The following is a 24,444-nucleotide window of genomic DNA, read 5'->3' on the forward strand; positions in this document are numbered from 1 at the left end:
AGACCTGTTCACTGCATCCCCTATGTCCCGTAGTTATTTTCTCTCTTTCTGTCACATAGTGGTCCATTCTGGCTATTTTCAACTGGTCTACCTTCCATTTACGAGTCCTTCCTTTTGTGGCCGAACTCCACTACTGATGTCTTAATTTTGGTTGTATTTTCTTCCGTTCCTGAATTTTCACTGGATCCCCTTTCACGGTGTACCCTGTCTTTGGCTGACATTTCCAATCTTGTCTTTTGTCTGCTATCTGAAGCCCCCCCCCCCCCAATTAACTATGGTTTTCTTTAGATTTTCATGTTGTCACCTCATGTTATTTTTTAAATTGATTTTAGAGAGAGGAAAGGAGAGAGAGAGAGAGAGAGAGAGAGAGAGGCATCAATGAAAGAGAAGACTGACTGACTACCTCCTGCACGCCCCCCACTGGGGATCAGGCCCACAACCTGGGCATGTGCCCTGATTGGGACTCATCCGGCGACCTCTTGGTGCAGGGTTGATGCTCAACCACTGAGCCACATCGGCCGGGTACCTCATGTTATTTTTCATTGAGCACCAGAGAACATATATGAAAAGTCTGACAAATAATTTAAAACCGAGGATGATGTTCCCTTTTTCCAGAGAGGACGTGTATTTCCAGACACCTGGGGCAGCTGTACCCCAGGAAGCCCGACGGCACAGCACGCCAGGGTCAGAGGCTCCGCCTCCGGGAGGAGCTCTTTCTGGCTATCACTCTTCTGAGCAGCCCTCTGCGGTCCCAGGCAGGCGGTTTGCCGGGCGGTAATTCCTGTCACCTCGGCCTCTCGAGGGTATGGTGAGCACCACTCAGCGGCCGAGCCTCTTCGCTGCTTCCTCTGAAATCGGAAAACACCTCGAGAGGAAAAAGCAGCCCGGATACCAGGTTCAGCCCCTGGCCTCCGTCTATTCCGGGTCCCGGTCCTGTGATTCTTCACTGTATCCCGTTAACTCCCGGCACCTTCACACAGTAGTTTTATAACACTTGGGCCTGCTTTCTCCTGTCTTCACGGAGGGTGGGTCAGAATCGCCTAGTCAACCACGGCCGGAGTCGGACGTGCCTGCTCGTCTCTCACACACAATTCCTAGAGGGGGTCTCCAGCCCCCAGTCTTCTCGGACCCCACACAGAACGCACCCCAAACAGGGATGTGCCCGGCTGTTCACGGAGGCTTCCCGAGAAGCAGGACGCAGCACGTCTAGTAACGCTAAGAGAACGGCCAGGTCCAGTACAGAACGTTGGAAGGATGCGGCCATTACAGTCTTCCGAAAGCCCTGGCCGGGTTGGCTCAGCGGTCGGAGCGGCGGCCTGCAGACCAGGGAGTCCTGGGTTCGGTTCCCTCTAGGGGCACGTACCGAAGAAACAACCCAGAAACTTCTGATGAGGCGTTTCTCACACATGGAAAACCTCACGCTGCAGCGCGAGGCATCTCAGCCGCAGACGGGGAAGGCGGCGGTGTGCTGCGGCCTCTCCTCCGGCCGCACCCCTCGCGAGCCGGTCTCCCTCCGGCCGCACCCCTCGCTAGCCGGTCTCACTCCGGCCGCGGCTCCGACTGCACCTGCATGTAAAACCTGACCCCGCACATGGATTTCCAGCACCGACCTGCCTTCCGAGCTCTAGTCTTGAACATCCAGTTACTTTCCAAGTCACTTCCACCTGGATGTCTCAAAAGCACCTCACACTTAATTTGCCCCAAACAGAATTCTCAGTTCTCTCTGCTACGAATGAAACACCGTGGAAGAGTCTCAGGTCAGGCTTCCCCACCGCGGCGAATGCACGATCGGCTGCCCCGTCCTTCGACAAACCTCGGGGTGCCTCTGCTCACGGCTCACCTCCACCACGACGACCCGTGAGCTCCCCCCAGGGCTCCACCTCCAACGCACGTGTCTGGTCGCCCCTCCCCATCCTCGGCCGGCACCCGCCTCGCACCACGGTGGCCTCGCTTCGCGCCCCTTCTCCCGTCCGCTCTGCCCAGACAGCCAGGGCGCACGCGCGGTGAAAGCATGACGATGACGTAGGTCTTCTCACCCCTCTGCTCATCGTGACTCAGCAGCTCCCCAGTGCGGGTGTAAAACCCAACCCCATCATGGCCCTGAAGACCCCGCATAGCCTGCCCCCTGCTGCCCCTCTGACCACATCTCTCGTGCCCCGCCCACCCCGCCCAGCTGGTCGCCAGGCTCTGGCCGGTGGCACCCTCCTCCACCCTCCTGGCCTGACCCCATGAAGCCGTCCCGTTTCTGGGCTTTGCACTCGGTGCCCGTGCCTGGGATGCTCCCCTAAGTTCTTTGCACAGTTGGCACCATTTCAACCTCTGGCCTCAGGCCAGATGCGACCACCTCAGGAGGACACTCCAGTCTCCCCCCATGTCATCCACTGTTCTCTGGTGCAGCACTTGAGAAGGAAACCGGCTCAGAGTGGTTAGGCAACCTGCTCAAGCCACACAGCTGGCGTAGTGAGGCCGACATGTGGACGTGGACTTCGCCAACAGCAGGTTCTCCCCATGGAGCCCCCACGCCCAGAGCCACCCCCAGGCCTTCCACTCCCTCCAGGGCTTCTGGGGGAAAGGCCCCGTCCCCGCACTCATTCCCTCTCAGTCACTACAGCAACCGGTCACGGGGCAGTCACTGCACGTGGTCCTCGGCGTTAACCTCGCACTCCACGTGCCCGTGCACGTCAGGGGGTTCACACTAGAGCACACTGCATGGTTGCTAGCAAGGTTCAATGACGGAGTCTTGCCAAGCACATAGAACACTGCCTGGTACACAGAAAACGACAGAACCTGCTCCTGAGAGCAGCTGGCGTATGCCCGGCGCGGGGGCACGAAGCAGACCAGACGTGGCCTCCAGGCACGGCCATCGGACGGACGCCGCGAGGTTCTAAGTGCTCAGGGATGCACATCTGAGCATGACGAGCACGACCAGGGCCAGCGAACTTAGCCCGCGAGGTGTGGGCCCAGCACTTCGTCGTCCACGTCCCGGTAGCCCCAGCCCTCCTGCAGGTGGGTGTGCCAGGGGCCGGCACAGGGAGGGACGGTGACCAGGGCCCTCGCAAAGCCGGCTCCAGGCCGCAGGCACACGGGAGCTCGACAGGACGCGAGCCCTGCAGCTCCCTGTGTGAGCGAAGGACGGAGTTACATTGTTTAAACAAAAAGAAACATTTCACTTGTTTCTAATTTAGGTTTTAACGTAAGCAAAAATAAACACTTATCAAAACCTCCCAAAAGTCATTTTCATTGACATAATTGACTGCTTGTCATGAAGAAGGTCTGATGAATGAGTTAATACTGTAACCACGACTTTACAGAAAGTGTCCCTTTAAGATTCATATATGTTGCAGATGACACATCAGTCATATTGTGCAACGTTGCCCAAACAAGGTGTGACTGAAAGAAACCCAAGTGAGGACAGAAAACGAAGCGGGAGGAGAAAACAGGTATCGTGTCACACGGATGCAAGGGGGAAACCTGAATTTTGAGAACAGGGTTTTTTGTGTTTTCCACAACAGGCCACAGAAGCTGGGATTATCAGAACCTTGGACAGCACCGCAAGGACTTGCTTCTCCAAAGGACTGGTTTTGTATTAAATCTTAAATGTTAAGGTTTGTCCCAAACTTCTCTGCATTTTAAAAGTCTTAATTTTACTGACTGTCATGTAAAAATGGATTCTTTCATGTTTACATGCATAACTTACCAATGATAGAATTTATTTTTACCCTTTATTGATTTTAGAGAGAGAAGAAGTGAGAGAGAGAGAGAGAGAGAGAGAAACATGGATGAGAGAGAACATCGACTGGCCGCCTCCTGCACGCCCCCCACTGGGGATCAGGCCCACAACCTGGGCATGTGCCCTGACCAGGAATCGAACCGGCGATCTCTTGGTGCAGGGTTGACGCTGAATACCTACTTTTAAAAAGTCTTCCTCCTGCAAGAAAGACTGGCATTTTTGTTTCAGCATCTTTTACTCATTTGAGGATAGAAATGAAAAGACAGTAAAAAAACAAAAATCATTTCAATAACATTTAAATCATAGTTATAAGATTTGCCTATCAATGTCTTCAAAATAATGGACACAAAATATACAGATTTAAGATTTAAATTTTGATTTAAATTTACTAACTGGTGGACTAAATGACCTCAGTCATTTGCTCTGTCCCATTCTGCATGCAGTCATGTCTGAGTAATGTGCAAAGCCGTGTGGTCCGATTCAGAAGTTACTGAACGAAGAACATGCCTCGGTACTAGCGCCCCTCAAAAACACCAAGCCCATGAGATGCATCCATGCGGATCTACATGCACATGCGCACACGCACACGTGTGTGCAGCATGTTACTAAAACTTTAAGACTGTCCTTGAAAGACCAGCAGCCACCGTGAAGATGAACAGGACCCTGCAGCGCCTGGACTGGGTCTGCGGCACGCAGACGGCCTCCCCGCCCATGCACAGAGCAGGCTGAGCAGGGGCCTGCTGTGGGTGTGGGCTGGAGAGGGTCCCAAAGCTGGCGGTGGCCACTCTGTCTCCCCACGTTTCGGAAGGCTGGCCTGCCTGGCCTCCCTCTCCTGAGTGACTGGCGGGGGAGGCGAGTTAATCTGCAGCACGTGGATCCAGGTTCCCGGAAGCTCTGCGCCCGCTGGGGGGCGGGGGAGGGCGGGGAAGCCGCTGTGCCCAGCCCTGATCGGCCCAGAGCACCGAGCAGCCCCAGGCCGTCCAGTTTCCCTGCAAGCCCCGTGCCTCCTATTAGAAAACACAGACCCTTTCCCACTCTGCTCCCACAGCTCCCTGCATGTCCTTGTGTCTCCGTGTGACTCCACTGGTGTGCACACGTCCACTGAGAGGAGCAGCAAAGTGTCCCCTGCAAACCCGTGGAAGGGGCTCCCCCTGCTCTCCCCTTGGCCTGTCCCACTGAGAGCGGGACATGAACTCTGTGTCCCCCGAGAGAGGGCTTCTTTGTGCAGATTACATTTTGCAGTGGCTTCGTCACTGGTGGAGTGTCCCTAGGGACAGCTAACATGTGGTTTGCGGATTCCCACAACCCTAGACGCTGACATTACTTCAGGTGACACAGAGCACGTGAGATAACACAGTGGAAAACTTTTATTGTCTTAACATGCTTGGGCAGTTTTACAAAGCAGTGTAAGTGTGGCACAGAAAACAGAAGCACTTCACTGAGAGACACTCAGTGTTTTGAAAAGTGTCTGGTGGCTCTCCGTCATTTCACTGGGAAGGTTCAACATGAATTATGCAGAACCTCCAGGTGTCTGAGCGACGTACCGAGAGTGAGATTGTGGTGCTCACTCTCCAGGTCTATTCGAACAGGGACACAGAAGGAAGAGACAGACAGACAGACAGACCCAGGTCAGACTAGTCCTGCTGCGATCCCAGCGAGGCACGGCCAGCACGGAGTGGGGCCTTCCCGGGAGGAGACAGGCCCCCTGCAGTGCAGGCGCCCGGCCCGACAACAGAGCGCCCTGCCCCCGGAGGCACGCGGGTGAGGACAGACGGCCGCTCTGCACAGCACAGGTTTTGAGAAGCTGACTTCTAGGGTGACGGAACAAAACAGTGAATGGCCCCATGTCCTCTACACCCTGCAGAACTCCAAAGGGACAGGCCGGTGACAACGCAGCCAGCACCTAACACGAGAGGCTGAGCTCTCCCCCAGCCTCTCGCAGCAGTGAGCCGGAACGCGTCTGGCCAGCGCTCTGGAGAGGCGCAGGGTGCAGAGATGGCGAGAACTGGTCACAGTGAGCTACTTAGCTGCCTGCAGAGTTCAGGACGCCCAAGGAGAGGAGAAGCAAGGATTGAGGCTGCTCGCCATCTGAAGGACAGACGGGCCCCCAGCAAAGGCCGCACCTCTGCCCAGCCGGGCCCCCAGCAGAAGGCCAGCACTGCCACAGCACCGACATTCGACGACTTACATGCACGCTGGGTCCGTGGGTGAGGCTCACCAGACAGACGTTTCAAAGCACAGAAATAACAGCATACTCGTGTACGTTCGCTTCTAAGTTAAACACACTGAACTCTATTATCTAAAAGCATCACGAGCTCCCGAATGGGCACTGCATCTTCAAACACTTGCAACTTCACACGCTGCCGAAGAAAATCCGCGAAGCAGGCGTCAGCAATCCAGGCATTTGGATGGAGAGTTCACTCACTAAGAAAAAAGAAACACAATCGCATATATAACGGATCTATTTCCAAGAATCACGAAAGGAAGAAACAGAGAATTTGGTCAGTGGTCAGAAATGACCGAAACGCCTGACAGCCCTTCGGTGCTGAGCAGGGCTCTGCTCTTCATCCGAGCCAACACGGGCGTCCCACAGGAGTCTCATTGCTGCCAACCTTCAGACCCACCCAGTGTGACGCGCTGTTTACTCGTGTCCCCACCATACAGGTTTGCGATCTCAACTACTGAGGAAACGGCAGCATGAAGCCTGGAAAAATCACCGGCAATTAGATCGAGGGCCGTCTTTGCCATTTCAGGGGCACAACGCTCCGGCCCTGCTCCCAGAAGACACTGGGTCAGGTCCAGGGTCCCGGGAACCGCTCGCTCCAGATACTCACCGGCGGAGGGGTGTCACTGGTCGCTTTCAGAACCAGCTTGTCACCCCTCTTCTCCACTTCGAAGCCCATCTTTTTGAGCAGGGATGCGTCGGCCAGGCCCTGCTCCTCCATCTTGGCGATCAGATCCTGGTTCTGGCTGTTGTCCTCCGTGAGGTTCCGGATGGCGTACACCACCCACTGGATCAGGACTGGAACCAGAGTCAAGGAGTCTGCCCACACGCGTTCAGCTTCAGAAACTCCTGTGAGCTCTGCTGGGCGGGTGGAGGGAGGCACAGCGACACCGAGACCCCAGCTCCGTGGGGCTTTGCCTGAGGATGTGCCACGGCCACGCATCCAAAGCAGGAAACACACAAAGATAATATGACACACACACAGGCACACGCGTGTCGAGGAGCTGCACACAGGACAAGCTGATGAATGGAGAAGGAAGCAAAGGCTCAGACTAGCTGCGCCTGAAGTTTAAGAACACCAGTGTGTGCACGCATGCACACACACACACATGCGCACACACACATGCACACACACACGGATAATCTTTCCTGGGAGTCACAATGGCACCCCTGTCCTTCCTTTAACGACGGAGCCGGGGAGCCTGCGAGGATCTGCCGCTCAGGCTGAGCATGTGCTCTGAGGGGCAGCTCGCCCGCACTCGCCACGGCCCAGCCCTGGTCTAACGGTTCAGCACGGACCTTACAGCGGGCAGGAGATGCCACCGAGCAGGCGGGCTTCCTGGTGGGACCTACCAGGTCTGCGCCTCAGCTTCCAAGGGCTGTGCCAACCTCACGAAAGCAGTGAGCTGCCCTCCAGGGCGTCTCAATAAAAGGCCTGTAGGGCCCAGGCCTCCGGGCTCTGTGTGAACCTGCGGACCCAAGACTCTCAGGTTCAACTCCCGGTCAAGGGCACACACCTGGGTTGTAGGTTTGACCCCTGGCCCTCGTCGGGGTTGTGCAGGAGGCAACCAACGGATGTGTCTCCCTCCCTCCCTTCCACTCTGACAGTCACTGGAAAATGTCCTTGGATGAGGATTAACAAGCGGCAGCGGCAGGGACAGCTCGCGTCAGATCCAGGGACACAGAAGCGCAGGGCACAGGGCCTGGGAGGGACACACACCTTCCCCGTGAGCGCCTCCCCCGCTGGATGGAAGCAGCCGGAAAGCGCGTCCTGCCCCGGTGCCCGGAGCTTCCCAGGCAGGCGTTTCTGACGCCAAGCTGCGTGTGTCCCCACAGAGCCGACGCCCCATGCTGTCTGCTCCCGTGCACACAGCCCGCGGCCCCTGGGGAGGGCTCGGAGAGCGCGGGCGAGCGGTTCCCTGGCGCAAGAACCTCACAGCGAAGAGGAGCCCCCCTGAAGTCAGAAGACAAACGCAGGACACGCGCGGCTCCCTGTTCATTCGGGACGCTGTCCTCGCGCACACAGGCGAGCTCCCGGCCCGTGGTCCCGCGGGCGCCTTCCCGGCTCCCACAGCAGGGGCCGCGGGCCGGCAGCCCAGTGCGGAGCCAGTGACCCATCGGTCTCCGGGTTAGCACTGACACCACGGTGGGTATGAGTGCCGAACCCTTTCCGGAGGGCACAGGGAGCTGCCGGGCTGATGCTGACCCGTGATCAGCCCCCGGTGGGAATGTTCTCTCTGCCGTCTCCTGTCACCCTTTCAGGAGGAAGCCCGCGTCCTTGGTAAACGTGATTTCTTTTCTGGAGACAGAAAATATTCAAACGCATAAAACCTAAATTTAAATTTCTCCCTCTTCCACAATCGCCACACCCCAACCTTGTGCCGGTACAGAGAATACAAATAATCATCCCGGTGACAAACACTTCCAACCTATCACTGAGTTTCTAAACAGTGAATCGTTTGCTGCCACTGATTTCTCACCCAGGACGGAATCGTCACGCAAACCCACTTCCTCACGTGTGTCGGGAAAGAGAGGCAGGGATCATGAGGTCTGCTGAGGGAGTAGGCACTAGAAAAGGGGTAAATTTAGGCAGGAAAGTGTAGGTAAGATTAGAGAATTTTAGCTTATGTGTTTAACTCTCTACTGCTAAATGCTAGTAGCAGAAGACCTCTTCCTGAGGCTTCCTGGTTATTCACTTAAATATCACTTAAAGTGGAAAACCCAAAATCTCATCACTGCACTGAGAGCCCCGGGAAACTGGAGGGCCGGTTGGCCTGGGAACCGGGGAGCCGAGGGAGCCTCGTCCCTGCTGCAAAGCCAGTGTCCCTGGAGGGAAGCCGTCACCTGGAGCTTCCGGGCATCAGTCAGTCACAGGGCAAACAAGACCCCGCCACCAGGCCCTGCGGCCGCTCTCGCTAGGTGCCCTTCACACCTGAGCCTCAGCGACACCACAATCCACACTCAGGTCCCTGCACTGGGTGTGCCTCACCCTCACCTGCCTTTTCCTTCCGTCCCGGCTACCTGGACCCCAGATGGCCAGGCATGCCCGCAGCACGTCCCCAAAGCTTCCCTCTCGGCTCTCACTGCACTGTCCCCACTGTTCACGGGCAGGAGCCACACCTGACTGACACCTGCCCCCCAGCACCGGTCTAATCTCCAACCCTAAGTGTTGTCGTGTAGCTGACTATGCTCACATTTCTGTCTCCCCAGCACCCACGGACTCCTCGTGAGCAAGCCGATGCCTTCTTCACCTCTGTCCCAATCCAAGCAGGGCCGGGAGGGGTCTGACAGGCCGGTTCTCGTGTGGTTGCTGAGTCGGGCTTTGCAGGGCTGAGACTGGATGGAAGTGAACCGATATAAATGCAGCCCAGGCAAGGAGGCTGACCTGTGCGGATCAAGGCCTGACCACAAGCCCCAGCGCTCAGGAGAAGCCCGTGTGGACGGGGGAGCGCGGACTTCAATCATCTTCATCTGGGGAGGCAACCAGCACATTCTATGAAAATACTGTTACAGTATTTTAATAGCACTTCACCCTTAAAGGTTTTGGTAGCTAATTTCTTTTGGAAAACAGGCACGACTGCCATGTGACAAGCAGGCCAGGAGGGGCATGGAAGAGGAGCTGGGTGAAGGGCCCCGTCAGAGCCGCGGGCGCCCAGGTGAGGCGGGTTCCAGCTGGGCCAGTGCAGCAGGAAGGTCAGACTCTCCGGAGGAGCAGGTGCAGGGAGTGGCGCCCTGGACCCCCAGCTGAGGGAGCACCGAAGCCCCAGCAGCGAGGTCGTGAGCGGAAGGGAGGGCAGCGAGCAGAGGGGCTGGGGGAGCAGCCGCAGAGCCACACCCCGTCCCTCCTTCTGAGGGCCTTGGAAACGGGAAGGAGCGCATGGACGACAGCAACCCCCAATGTCCCTGAACTGTTTCGCATCCTCAGATCAGGGAGCTGAGTCTACTTCCTCCTTAAGGAGGGTCCCGGCGCTGAGAACACCAGTGCGGCCACACCCTTCCTGCAGACGCGCTCCCCCAGGGAGCCCCTCCTTCTGGGGAGGGTGCTGGCTAAACCACCACACAAACGCCTCTCATCTGTCCGTTTCCAGTGAGGGCACTTTAGAACTACTGTCTAGGATCTCCGACTTAATCATAATTTTGAAAACAAATTTTAATAGCCGTTCCTTCACAAAGTGAGCTGGAGAGGAAGGCGGCCAGGGCTGGAAGCTGCCCGCACAAGTCCGCTCATGAATATGCATGCGCTCCCGCGCCCTGGGAAAGCCGCGCCCAGACGCCCCAAGTAGCCCAGGGGAGATGAAAGCGAGTCCCAGCTAATACGCACATTGCCCTCTCGTCCCCCTGCAAAGAGACAGAGAGAAAGAGAGTGGGGGAGAAAATTAAACATCTTCTAAAGTCTCTAATCCACCAACACTTGAAGTGCTTTCTTGTATGCTTAGCTTCAGAAAGAAAGCTTCTAAGGTTGCCATGGCTACTATAAACAGAAGGCGTGAGCCTGTTTGTCACAGGCCGGCCATGCACTGACCGCGGGCGGGCGGGCGGGCAGCGAGGGCTCCACGGGGCTGGAGCTCTTCCCCAGAGCTCCCGGGTGTCCTCGAGCAGGACAAAGACAGCGGTGGCAGCAGCCTGGGTCCCCCGGGCCTGGGAAGGGGGAAGCGAGAGCGGCTCCGACTCCAAGCAGCTGTGCCACGGGGTCCAGAGGCTCGGCTGGGCACTGGACCTGAGGCCGGTGCAAGCTGGGCAACCGCACCAGCAGGGCAGAAAGGCGGAGGCCGGAAGACACCACGGCACAGACTCCTCCCGACAAGCAAGTCCTCGCCAGCAGAGCATGTGCCCAATTCGCCCTCACAGTCAAGTCGGGAGTTAACGTCACAACTGGAGCGTGGAGGAGAGGCCCCCTCACTAAGAGGCAGCACCCTCTCCGGGCCCCTTCGGCAGTGCCTGCGCGGACGCCAGAGCTCGGCCCCGGAGACAGGGACGGTCCGGTCGCTGCTCCGTCTGTGGCCAGAACACTGCTGAGAACAGGTGAATGCTGGCCCGTGTTTTTGTGTGGCTGCAAGTTAAAAAGATTTTATATTGTTAAATGGTTGGAAAAAAACCTGAGGAACACGAATTTGTGATACATTAAAATTATTTGAGCCCTGGCCAGTTTGGCTCAGTGGTTAGAGAGTCCCAGGTTCAGCTCCCGCTAAGGGCACGTACCTCGGTTGCGGTTTGTCCCTGGCCCTGGTTGGGTTGTGCGGGTGGCAGCCACTCGATGTGTCTTTCTCACACTGATGTTTCTCTCTCTCTCTCTCCCTCCCTCCCGCTCTATCTGAAGATAAATGCAAAAATGTCCTCAGGTAAGGATAAAAAAAAATACTGAAATGCCAATGTCAGTACCTGCTGTAAATAAAGTTTTATTGGCACACAGCCGTGCGCACTCATCCATGCCCTGCCTGTGCTGCTTTCCTGCCGATACGGCTGCAGACAGTGCGGTGGCCGAAGCCCAAGACACTCCCTAAGTCTGACCTTTACGGGAAGGTTTGCCCCTCTCTGGCCCCAGACAGAGAAGGCACCGATAAGTGTCTGAATGAATAAATGGGGTTTTAAAAGTACTGTCACTGAAAAACATGTATTATTTAAATTAAAACAATTTAAATACATTAAAAGATTTTACTCACTTTTTAGGATATATGTGTGTATATATCTACTGTATGTGTAATATCTATGTATGTTTTACATATCTATAGTGTATGTCTATATTTAATATATAATGTATGTAATAGACGCATTTACTATATATAATATCTATATTTAATTTTTTCTTCTAAGATAGATTTTTTAAAAAATGTTTTTAGACACCAAACCCATGTATGGCGTATGTCCTGCCCCATTTCCCAACCACACTACTTGGCCGGGCGCAGGGCGTCCAGCAGGCCTTCCTGAAGGTGCGGACACTGCACCTGAACAAGCACCTTCCCAAGCGGGGTGAGACTGCAGAACTTCCCAGAATGTGAAGCAGCTCAGCTTTAACATTGACCTGAAAATGCTTTGCACTGCTCAAACCAAACCACTTCCAGACAGGCCCATCTCTGCCAGCCAGAAGGACGCGTGGGGCGTGGCACTGAGCAGGGCCACTCCTCCTGCTGACATGACAAGTGTCTGCCTGCCCCTGGCACAGCGCCGGGACTCGCTCTCCGCCCTGACTGCAGGAGTCCTGACCAGCCTCGCCTGCTCCCCGAGCATTCACTCTGCGGGAGAGAGCGAGCGCTTCCCCACCCCACCCTGCACCTGCTGCCCGGGACCCTGGGCTTCACGAGGCTCTGCCTTTCACTTGATGGACACCCCTCTCATTCAGAAAAGCCAAACAGAAGCTCTAACCGTGCAGATTCTATCCCAGCTGCCCTTGCTCGGTGCTGCGACCAGTGTGTCAACAGCCCCCACAAACCGCCCATCTGGGCTCGTTCTTCCCTCTCCGAAGTGCTGGTCTACCTGGTATCTAGTCCTTGCATGTTTCGTGTTTACACCCGAGGGAACATGTGTGGCCCGAGTGTTCTGCACCGCGCTGACATGACCCTTCCGAGTTCTGAAGTGCACCCTAACGGCAATCACAAACAAACATGGTCCTCTAATTTGCCAATTAATGGCTAATTGCTAATACTGAAAGCGGTAACAACAGTAACAGAAGAGGGTGGGAGAACAAATGGCCAGATGTGTAAATTATAGGTCACAATCCGAAACGTGCAAAGTGAAACTCGTTTCGGGTGCTGAGGAGAGACCAAAGCATTTCAGTCTTGATTTCAGGAAAGTCATCTCGGAAACACGGTTCCTTCAGAGCGGCCTCAGCCGGTCTCCGGGCTCTCGCTCCACAAGGCGCTGGGCATAGTGGACAGTCACAAAGGCGCCGACACACTGCACCTGACGGCCATGGACACACGTGTCGCAGCTCCATCTCTGGGTCAGCACATTCCCGTGCCGCTGGATGAAGGCCACGTCTCTGCTCAGTAGGCACAGCTTCCTGTGCGCAAACTGACCCCAAAGGAAGAGGTCAGCTGTTCAGGACGTGGCGGGCCACCCCTTCTCCCAGGAGCCTGAGCCAGCGCCTCGTCTTCGCGGGCCCCCACTTCCTCGGTCTCATCCCACGGGCTCAGGAGGACGGCGGGGCTGCGGACGGCCACCCGTGCCTGGGCCTGGTAGGGCTGCACCCGTGCTTTACGAGTCCCAGGTGAGCGGGCGGAGTGGGTGCTGCTGTCACTGTGGTCACGGGGGCGGTGCGGCTGAGGTGAGGGACCACGGCACAGAACCTGACTCTGCGTCCATGTTCTGGAGTCGCTTTGCGACCCCGTGAAAGCACAGCGTGGTGTGGGGCAGTGGCAGGCTGGCGCCCACGGCACACAGCGGGTTTCGGGGTCAGCAACAACCAACACCACTTCTAACTGCAACCACACGGAAGGGTTCAGGAGCCACCAAGGAGTTGCACTGTCCGGGGCAGCTGTCCAGTGTCACTGCCGAGCCAGCCGCTGCACGTCACGCTCAGCAGGGCGCCTAGCACGGAGCAGACGCGCTGGTGGAGAAGGGATGCCCTGGGAACAGCCCTCTCAGCCCACCGCACCGCGTCTTCTCTGTGACCCTCCTTCCCGCGCGGCCATGCAACCCTCTGCCGCCTCCAGCGCGCGCTCGCCTCGTGGCGGGACTCCCGTCGTCGCCCTGGCGCCGAGGCACAGGCACACGGAGGAATGCTCCCCGTATGTGCCGGCTGATGCCCCGGCTGCCTGCCTCCCCCTGCACGGACAGAGCGTGCAGACACCTAGTGCAGAGCAGCCCTCGCCCTGCAAGAGGAACCGTCGGGGACAGGCGTCCTGGGCACAGTCCGCTGCGAGGGAACAGGCTGCCCGGGCCTGGGCGCCCTCCCCGCCACAGGGCAGCAGCGGGCTGCAGTGGCCCGAGGTGCTGCGTTGGCCGCCAGAGGAGTTCACGGGCAGGAGCCACGGCCCCTCTGCCAGGTGAGAGGTGTTCATGAAGTGCTCCACTTGGTGGGAGGAAGGAGTCGTCACACAGTACCTGGCCACACACATTTCTGTTCACGAGCACACTGCTACCTAGTGTAGGCCACACTTTGCAGGAGGACTGAATGTCTCTCATGAGCCAAGACGGTCAGGTCATCTGCATAAGATAGCAGCAGCATAAACCACACACGACGGCAGCAGCTGTCATATCCCAGGACCCTGGTGCGTGCTGGGGCGGCCAGGCATGCTCCACGCAGTGGTGTCCTCCTCGCCTGCTGCAGAGAAGACAGGGCCCAGGGCTGACGGCTGGCCCAGTCAACGGGCCGTGGGCGGTGGGGCCAGCGCCCTCGCACCCTGCTCTGAGCGCTCGGCAGGGCCAGCCGGGGAGGAGGGCCCGGTGGGGGCAGGGCGGCCTCGCGCTGCAGGGCAGGGGCGGACCCGGCGGGGGTCAGGGCGGCCTCACGCTGCACAGGCCTGCGCACGCGCCGCGGTGCTGGCCGCAGGGCGCTGGCCGCCTGGGGAGATGTGCTCCGCAGGCCCCGCGGCCCCCGGCAGGGCAGCAGGAAGAGCGGAGGCCCGCAGGCCTGGGCAGCAGAGGCCCGCAGCAGGTCGCCTCCGGAGGACTTCCGCGCCCGGTCCCCTCTCCTGCAGCCGGCTCCAGGTCTCGCTGAGGCAGGGGCACCGCTGCGTCCGAGTGGAAGCCCAGACCACCCCGCACGCCGCAGCGCGCAGGTGACTCCGGCACCGACCCGAGGGAAGGCACACTTCAGACTGTTTAAAAGCCAAGCTGGCTGCAGTGGAGCCCCGAACCCTGAAGCGCTCCCTTGCCAGGTCTCTTCCAGAACTTCTGACCTGCTGAGGGGTTCAGCGGGCAACCACCCTCACTGCGGAATCCGACACTGCCATGTGCTCACTCCTCTCTGGAAACGCAGCTTGGAGTCGCGCACTGGCTTGGAGAAGGGAGTCAGGCACAGACAGGCCTGCCAATCACAATGAGTGTCGGTCACGACATGTTCGCTCCTCCGCCCACTACGAAGGCGCCACCATCAAGGCTGGGAAGAGTCATTAGCAGGACGGTCAGGTCCCTGCCTCCGCGGTGTTCACATTCCAGACAGGAGGCCGGCACTAGACCACAACCAAAACCTGAACAGGTGACCTGATCAAGCCGATCACAGGAGGGCAATGGGGGCAGGGGGGCTGGGCGGCCTCTGCGGGGGCACCGAGCAGGAACCCACAGGGTAAAAGAACAGCCACCTGGCGAGTCGGAGAGGACGGCTGCAGCCACGGAGAGCCACGGAGAGCCACGGAGCGCCGAGACTGCCGGGGAAAACCTCTGCGGCTGCAGGGTGTGGGGAGCGGGGACAAGGCAGGAGGCGGGCAAGGCCAGACCTGGTAGGGATTCAGCTGGAGTCAGCAGTCCGCACCTCGATCTAACAGCCCCTGAAAGGGCTGACGTGGGATCATCAGCTCTCGGCGGCCGTGCGGAGGGACTGCGGGCAGCCGGAGCCGTGACGGGAGAGGAAGACTGGACTCGGTCAGACCCGGACCCAGACGCCAACTCTGCCACTTTACGAGCTGTGCGACTTTGAACTGTTTACATAACCGACTTGGAAAGGTCATGTGAGGATGACAGGAGGGGACGTTTGTCATGGACCTCGAAAGCAACGGCGCACAGCGCCCCCGGCACACCCAGCTCCAGCCTGGGGCCTGAGGCGGGCTGTGGAGGCCAGGCTCCTCGGATGGTGCGCAGCTTCACTTCCGTCGCCTCCGTTCCCTCGTCCACACAACCAGGGGACACAAAGTGATTCCCTAATAGCACAGGACGAGATTAAGTTCCCAGGCGCTAGAGCCAGAAAGTCCAGGTTCAAACTGCCATTCCCGCTGGTCACCAGTTCATGGCCTTGGCCAGTTACACAACCTTTTAGCCTCAACTTGCTCATCTATGAAATGGGGACAAGAACAGTGTGGCTCTCACAGAGAGCAGGAAGTGTGAACAGAGTTGCAGGACCGGCATGAAGCAGGCACTCAGTAAGTGTCAGCTACTTCTGTGGAGCAAACAGCCGTTAACGCCGTTAGGTTGCAGGCATCTACTGAGGCGGCAAGCGGGCTGCGGGTGGCAGGAAACCCGGATCTCCTACGTCCATAAAAGCCCAGCTCCTCAGCTGCGCCGTTCCCCAAGGCCGTGCGAGCTGTGTCGTGTACCTTCTACATCACGGTCTCCCTACCAGCCCCTGACGCCACCCGCGGGTTGCATCCAACACAACCCCGTTTCTCAGTTTCTTCCTTCCCACCCGCGCCGATGTCCAGCTAAGGGGGGGAAGGCAGGGGCGGTCACCGGAGGAGGAAGGGCAGACACGGCGAGTATGTTTGCACTCACCTGCTTGCTCAGTCAGTGTCCAGGTGCCGCGGTGGCCCTGACCTTTGAGGAAACAAACAGGTAATTATGAACTTCCAACTGCGACAGTGCGACAGGACAGGATAAGATGAGACAATAAAAGGGGCCTCATTTGCACTGGGGTCATAGGAGACGTCGAGAATACAAGTATGATTTGAACCCGACGGAAGACAGGCAGCATCTGGCCCATGGAGACGGGAGGCCTCCAGGCAGAGGGGCAGTGCGCGCAGGGCAGGGGTGGAAGGAGCTTGGGGTGCCGGTGAAAGGAGAGGCCGACAAGCCGGAAGGACAGCAGGGGCCGAGGAGGGTGCACCTTCTCTGCACCAGGACGACCAGACGAAAAGGTGAACCAGACGATCAGACAGGGTTTGCCCGGAGGGAGCAGGTAAGGAAGCAGAGGTGGCAGACCCAGGGAGGCATGTCCCAAGCTCCTGGGGCACAGTGGAGAGGCTTCTTGGGGTGAGGCTGGGCTCCTTCCTCCAGGGCAAGCACAGACGAGGTCTCCCCGGCCACCGCGTGTCCCAGCGGCTGGAACCGTGCAGCACACAGCGAAGCAGATACTCAGAAAGACTGCTGGGCGGAGAGTGAGTGATGACAAAGCCACCGAGACCGAGCCCAGCAACAGGGAGAGGGAGCGTGTGGGACTGGCCAGCACGCGACGTCCTCCACCGACTGAGACGACGGTCACGGACCGAGACCGCACACTCTGATGCCTGCGTGGAGGACAGACAGGACGGGACCGACACTGAACAGAGCACAGAGCTGACAGAACGGGCCCGCAGGGCCAGGGGAAAGGAAGGTCCTCTCACTGCTGGGACAACTGCGAGCCACAGGGAGGATGAGAGACTGCGCCTCTGCCGTCTGCCACGTGAAGCTAACTTCTGAGGTCCGCATCTGCATGGGAAAGGGGAACGAGAAGCTTTCGGATGGAAACACAGGATGCTCTTATGACCTCAGGGTCTTTGGTAAGACACAAAAACTGCTAATCACCGAGGGAAAAAATTCATCAGAATACCTGGAAGTCAGAGCAGAGCTCAGCCGTGGGGACCAGCACAATGAGAAGCGAGGGGGATGCCGTGTGCCTCACCTGGGCAGTGACGTGGCGTGGACATGTGCTGAGGCACTTGACACATGTTGCGTCTTACTATACAAGTTACATCTCAATAGAAAGAAACTCTAAAGAAAATGGGAAACAAACGGGCCACAGGATGGGAGAGACTATATCAATACACGTAAAGAAACAGAAAATTGATATCCTGAATATAAAAAAATTCCTATCACTCAATTTAAAAAATATGGGCCAAAAAAACCCCAAACTGAACAGCTTCTTCACGACACAGGAAACCCAAATGGCCAATAAACATAAAAATATGCTTATCACTAATTAGAGAAATTAAAATTATATCACAACAAACATACGCATCAGAAAGGCAACAACTCGGAAGTCGGGCTGCACCAAGTGCCGGCGAGAACCGGGGAACTCGCGCGCTCTCCACGGGGGCGTGAACGGGCGGTTCTGAGGGGCCTGGCGTCGCCCAGAGCAACGCGGTGGCGGCGCAGCCACAACAGCTCCACCCCAGAGGAAAACTTGCGCTCAGCCCAGGACCTACGCACTGGACAAAAGTGCTGACAGCAGCATTGATTCTAATAGCCCCAAAGTAGAAATAAGCCAAATGTCCACCAACAGCTGAATGAAAGAACGACCGAAGGTTCCATTTCCTTGCAATGGATAACCATACACAACGCCTTGGAGGAATCTCACAGTCCCGATTTTGAGTGACGGACGACCGAGGGTGCAAGCCACGGTTCCATCTACACGGGTTTCAGAAGGGGCCAGCGCCGGGCGCACGGCTGGGGTGGGGCTAACGGAAGGGCAGGCCTGCCGAGCGGCCGTGCCGGGAAGGGCTCAGCGAGCCTGGCTTTCCTCCTGACCCGAGTGTTGGTCACGTCTACGTTATGATTATTTGCACAGAGCACATACATACTCTTTTCCCTTTTTGGTATGCATATTGTATTACAAGATAAACAGCTGTGGGAAATTAAGATGATGATGGAAGTGAGACTTGAAGGGTGGGCTGGCCAAACGCAGTTCACATGCTCCATCAACTGGCTTGTGCGGAGAAAGGCGGCCTGACAGCCCGGAACTCCCGAGTTCTGTGGGTGCAAAAGGGGGCCGGGGGTGCAGCTCAGGCACCTGCCCAACTGCGCAGAGACGCACGGGGGAGGGAGGCTGGGACTTTCTCCATTGTTTTCTTCTTGAAATTCATTAGGACTTCTGGAGCTTCCTGATTCGTCCCGAGGAAACCCCTGGGCAGGAGCTGTGTAGTTTCTAAAAATGCTTTAGGAGAGAAACAGTGGACGCAGTTTTGATTCTGGCACATTCTGGGTTCTCTCCGAAGCTCGGTCAGCGTTTTCACTTTTTATGGCCCCATCCTGAATCAGAAAGCACAGATGTCGATCTGCATCTGACCAAGGCGTCATCCCGTGAGCTTCCCTGAAGACAAGACTCTCTTGTAAAAGGGAGGCTGGTCACAGTCGTGGGAAAAACCTCCAGGGCAGGGTCGGTCCAGGTTGTGACCCTGCCCTCCACGTCCCGTCTGGCCCTTGCCCGGCTTCTGTCCACTAGCGAAGCTGCCGCACAGCACGAAGCCTGCTCTCGGCGGCTCAGTTCTCCCCGAGGAGCTCACAGAAACCCAGGCCCCTGGGGGGTGGCAGCAGGCCGACCGGGGATGGCCGAGCTCACATCCGGCTGCCCCGGCGCCAAAGTCCCCTCCCCGCCTCTGAGAAGGCGCTCAGCCAGAGCTGGGCCAGAGTGGGGAAGGGAGGGCATCTGAAAGTGGCCCCATCTTTATATTTTCGGGATTTGGGACCGTGTCCAAGCCGAGGGCTGACGTGGACCCCCACCAGAGAACAAGAGCCTGGAGCAGCGGCAGCCTCCCCACAGCTCAGAACCCACGCGGCCAAGGCCACGTGCCATCAGTGAGTCTCAGTGCCCTGACACCTGCCTGGCTCTCTCCTCCTCAGCTGGCTGGAAGGTGGGGTTCCCACCGTCGGTGAGCCAGGGTCACCCCCTTCACCTGGTGGCTCCGGGGCACTGGGCGTCTGTCACGTCCTCCGTAAGGACTTCACGAGCGCCTCGCACTGAGCTCATTCTTCCACGGACTCGAACACCCACCCGAGCGGGCTTTTTGTTGTTTTTTTAATCTGTTGGTTCTAGGAACACGAGTGGTACAGAGAAGACAACACTGCGTGCTCAGAATGGCCATCTCAAAGCCAAGCAGCCAGGAGTCTGTGTGGCCGCGCCAGACCCCTCTGTCGCTGCTCAACCTGACTGAGGTCATTTTAGGCAAAAATACTGACGTTAGCCAGAGTCACCTGGAACGTGTTTCTCTGTGCCAAACTCTGACGATCCAGTCTCTCAATGTCTTTCAAAATACAGATCCTGTGAAGCAATGGTATTGACATGATCAGAAGTTGTGAAATCCTAAACATAGCAAATGCAGAGGAAAAACTGGCAAATAACTGTAAGAAAACACACACATCTTAATGACCACCCTCATGAGCACAAGCCACGTGGCAGGAACGGCTCCGGGTGCCTTACCCCAGGGGTCACACTTGTTCTGAGCTCGGCAGCGGTGTGGAGGGCAGCTCACCCGGGGCAGCTGTGACTGGCCACCGGAGGACTCGCGGCAAAGCGACGTGCCGAGTGAGCAGCCTGGCGGTGCCGTCCAGGGACAAGAACCCCCCGCACTCTGGATTCCCTGGTGCGGGCCAGGTCTGCACAGAAAGGCTCTCTGGGCTCAGAGCGCAGCCCACCAGAGGCAGCAGCTCAGGAAGCGCGTGCGCAGGGGCTTCGGCCGACTGGCTGTTACTTCATGGTCTAAGCTACACGTCAGGTACGTTTCTGAAATACAAAGTGAAAAACTACAAAAGCTCTCTTTACACCACACTTTGCACTCCAGAGAAACTGGGGCGGTGTGTAGAATGCAAACATGCAGTTCGAGAAAATGACTGAAAAACAGGCACAGCGGACCCTTCACGACACTGGTTTGACCTGCTCGGGCCACAGCCAGATTCTCCCACGCGCACTGTGAGGGCTTCCTCCGGATTCTCTGCTCCGCGGCTCACTGCACCGCAGTAACACAGTCCGCGACAGCCCACAGAGCGCGTCAGTGCACCGCTCACGGCATCGGCAGGGCCTCCGGTCAGCAGCAGGTCGTCCGGGCTTGGGGAGTCCAAGTTGAATGTGGAGCTCTGACTGCAGGGGTCGCGCCTCCAGCGCCACGTTGCTCAGTGTCACCTGTGTCTGGCCCACCCAGCCACGGAGCAGTGCCCGCACTGAAGAGAATGAGCTCTCCAGCCATGAAGAGACAGAGGAAACTTGAACGCGTGTCACTAGGTGAGAGCAGCCGATCTGAAAAAGCCACACGATGTATTTTTCCAACTTTTATGTGACATTCTAGAAAAGGCAAAACTGCGGAGACAGTGAAAAGATACGTTTGTGGGGGGGATGACGCCAGAGCACAGGATTTCAGGGCAGCGAGACTTCTCGGCGTGGTCTCGTTAACGGTGGCCATGCGGCACCACACAACTGTCCGAGCCCACAGAGGGCACCACACCGAGCGGCCCTAATGTGAAGTACGGACTGAGTGACGACGGTGTGTCAGTGTAGGCTGTACACAAGGCACCACTGGTGGAGGATGCTGATGGGGGGGAGACTATGCACGTGGGGGGGCAGGGGTGTATGGGAATCTCTGTACTGTCCTCTCAATTTCATTGCAAACCTAAAATTGTTCTAAAAAATAAAGTATTAATTTCCTCCAAAAAAACACAGAGGGAAGAAACAGAATGATATAACAATAAATATTTTGCGTAGTTTCTAAGTAAAAGACGTCCTCGCTCAGGCCAGCCGCGCTCCGCGTGGAAGACTACGGAGGAGGTGACACAACCGGGCGAGACGCACTCCTGGTGCCTTCCCTGACGCTGGCCTCGGCACAGCAGCACGTCCTTAAGAATTCGCGGCAGCTCTGCTTCTGGTTTCAGAGAACTGTACAGGCAGCACTCTCAACCTTCCCCGGCAGCCACCGAAATCAACACTGAGAAGTGCCGGTCACCCGAGCGCCAGGCGGCCAGGAAAGGGCCACGCCCACACGACTCGGCGCGAGGGCCCTGGTGCCCTGGTCCCTGTCCCTCCTGAGAGCAAGGGTGAAGTGGCCACCGGCAGACCACGTGCTCACACTGGGTGCCTTACCTTGGGGAAGGGCAGACTCCCTCTTTCTAACTGAAGTGAGAATAACCCTCAAGCAACCACGCTTAGTGCAAGTAAATAGAGAAAGCAGAGCCCCAGGCATTCTGACCCGAGACAGGGAAAGAGCTGGGCACCCCAGGCTGAGCAGGACGGCCTCGGGACAGGGGCGTGCAGGCCGCCAGGGCCGTCTGCGTTCACCTGCCCGCCCTGCCCGCCCGGCCGCTGCCTCCAGCTCTGGCCTCGAGGACGGTAGAGATCAAGACAGAGATGCACACAACTAAAAGCCAAGTGGATACAGTCTGAAGTCGTTAATGTCTGTCTGTTTAAAACAGTCTGACTAGTTGCCAAAACACCTGAACGAAGAGCCCGCTTCTGTGCAAGCCAGATTTACTCCCTCACAGCCGACCCCGCCCACATCGGCTTCCCGCCCTGGGGAACCAGTTGCTAGGAAACATAAAGCTACATAAAACAGGTCTTCTTCCTGCTTTCATTTTGAATGAGTCTGTTTAGATGCTGACTGCCTGCTCTGTGTGTGTTTGGGGGAGCAGTGCTCAGTGGCAGCGGGTTACACTCTCACGGGGCTGGAAGTGGCATCTGGGAACCCCACTCCCAAGCCCCACACTTGGGCTCACCTCCACGGGGTCCCGGGGAGACCTCCGCTTACCTTGGAAACCCTGAGTGCACACTGTGTACTTCGGTGGGGAGACAGACTGGGTTTACACATCTTCAACCGCCCTAGGTGAGGGCTCAGAGAATCAAGCATCGGCTATAAAAAACCAAGTTAAATTGCTGAGAAGGCAAACCAAAATTTTACCTTTTTAAAGCAAATCAGCACTATGAGGTTTTCTAGTTTTTCACTGATGTCGGCTCAACACTGAACAAATGACCCGAGTGCTGACAGCTGTCTGGTCGGGGACGCAGAAGCGCAGGACGGCCTGCCGTCCAGAGAGGCCGGTCTGGGCAGAGCCCTCCCTTCACTGCTGCCAGCGCCAGGCAGGCGCCTCTGCTGCGGAGATTCACCCACCGCGGCCGCGACGGCCCAGGCGCACCCCTGGCCGCTTCCCACGGCGCTGCTGGCAGGCCGGCCTCTGCTGCGGAGATTCACCGCGGCCACGACGGCCCAGGCGCGCCCCTGGCCGCTTCCCACCGCGCTGCTGGCAGGCCGGCCTCTGCTGCGGAGATTCACCACGGCCACGACGGCCCAGGCGCGCCCCTGGCCGCTTCCCACCGCGCTGCTGGCAGGGCCGGCCTCTGCTGCGGAGATTCACCGCGGCCACGACGGCCCAGGCGCGCCCCTGGCCGCTTCCCACCGTGCTGCTGGCAGGCCGGCCTCTGCTGCGGAGATTCACCGCGGCCACGACGGCCCGGCGCACCCCTGGCCGCTTCCCACGGCGCTGCTGGCAGGCCCAGCCGCGAGCTGGAGCCCGTGAAAAAGTGCGGAACGAACGTGTTTCCGTTCAGTGTTCTAGAATTCCTGCCTTCTCCACGATGGGCACCATCGTCTGGAATTTCCAAAACGCACGGAGAACAGTAGACTCCTAACTCCTGCAGGAAAGATGCCCTGGCTGGGTGGCTCCGGCAGCGGGGCGTCTTCCGGACCCCAAAAGGCTGTGGATAGGATTCCCTGTCAGGGTGTGTGCAGGAGGCGACCGATCGCTGTTTCTCTCTCACATCGGTGTCTCTCTCTCCTCCTGCCCCTTTTCCCTCTAAAAAAATAAACAAACAAACATATCCTTGAGTAAGGATTAAAATACTACTACTACTACTAATAAAAGAAAGACACATGTTCAACACAGGTCCTTTACTGTTGTATGTCTGTGTCTTTACTGTTTGGAAGCCATACAGAAAACAAGTGCTTTGGGACATATCTGGCAGCACTGCTTTGGGTCCAGGGGTCCAGGGGTCCAGGGTGGGGTGCACTCGGGGTGCAGGAGCAAAGATCCTGCCAGGAGAAGCTTCTGGAGGGGAAGAGTCACCTGGCAGGCACCCGTGTGAGTGCTGACAGCAGCAACGATCGGACCGTGAGCCAGCGCATGGCGGCGCTCAGCTCCGTGAGGGGCGATCGCGAGGCGTCCCGGGAGGCACGGCAAGAACGTCTCCAGGACAGAGTGGGAAATGGACGCGGTGCCTGTTGTTTTCGAAGAGGGTTACTATCTGAGGGCTCTGGGATCTACCTTGGTCATGACCCAAGGTCAAAACTGAGCAGCGAGCAGGACGCTGTGCTACACGCTCGGCGAGTTAGCCGGTCTCTGCACCCAGCGCAGCCAGATGCGCATGTGCCCCCCAAGCACGCACACTTGAAGGAGACACTGCTTCACCTCTCATGCCGAGGTCTCTGATTCATCGTGAATTGTTTGGGAAACAGCTGAGGGAGGGGTGCTGAGTTTTTTCCCCATTATGAACTTAAAAAAAAAAATCCTCATGTGAGGATATGTTTTCATTGCTTTTTAGAGAGAGAAAGGGAGAGAGACAGCAATGTGAGAGAGACATAAATCGACACCTCCTGAACGCGCCGATTGGGAACTGAGCCTGGCCACCTTGTGGTATACAGGACGACACCAGAACCACCTGAGCCACCCAGCCAGGGCCCTCAAGGGTCTCTCACTGGTCTAACACTGTCTACGCAAAAGACCACCCTCTTCTAGCCGGACGGCACGGGCTGCTGCTTGTGTGTGGGACCCGTCTCTGGAGCCTCCGCTCGGCCAGACCCTCAGCGCGGGGTCTGCGCTGCCCCACCGCACGGTCACGCGCAGGGCTGCCTTGCTCCCAGGGGTTAGCAGTCACAACAGGATCTCTGTACGGGGACAGCTGTTTGTGGAGAAACTAGATGCTGGGCAACTCTACAGACATGATGACACATTC

General features: G+C 57.5%; 1 protein-coding gene across 3 annotated transcripts in view; it reads right to left on the minus strand.

Moving 5' to 3' along the window:
• Positions 1–5,074: 5,074 nt before the first annotated feature.
• Positions 5,075–24,444, minus strand: part of ATXN10 (ataxin 10) — a 145,763-nt gene continuing 126,393 nt past the window's right edge. For all 3 annotated transcript variants that reach the window (XM_036278179.1, XM_036278178.1, XM_036278176.1), the window contains 2 exons: positions 6,565–6,752; positions 5,075–6,154 (listed from right to left, as the gene is read on the minus strand). In XM_036278179.1, coding sequence (XP_036134072.1) covers positions 6,152–6,154; positions 6,565–6,752 — 191 coding nt within the window. In that variant the 3' untranslated portion in view covers positions 5,075–6,151. The remainder of the gene's footprint in view (positions 6,155–6,564; positions 6,753–24,444) is intronic.

The sequence above is a fragment of the Molossus molossus genome, unplaced genomic scaffold (assembly GCF_014108415.1).
Source record: "Molossus molossus isolate mMolMol1 unplaced genomic scaffold, mMolMol1.p scaffold_m16_p_26, whole genome shotgun sequence".
NCBI classification, from domain to species: domain Eukaryota; kingdom Metazoa; phylum Chordata; class Mammalia; order Chiroptera; family Molossidae; genus Molossus; species Molossus molossus.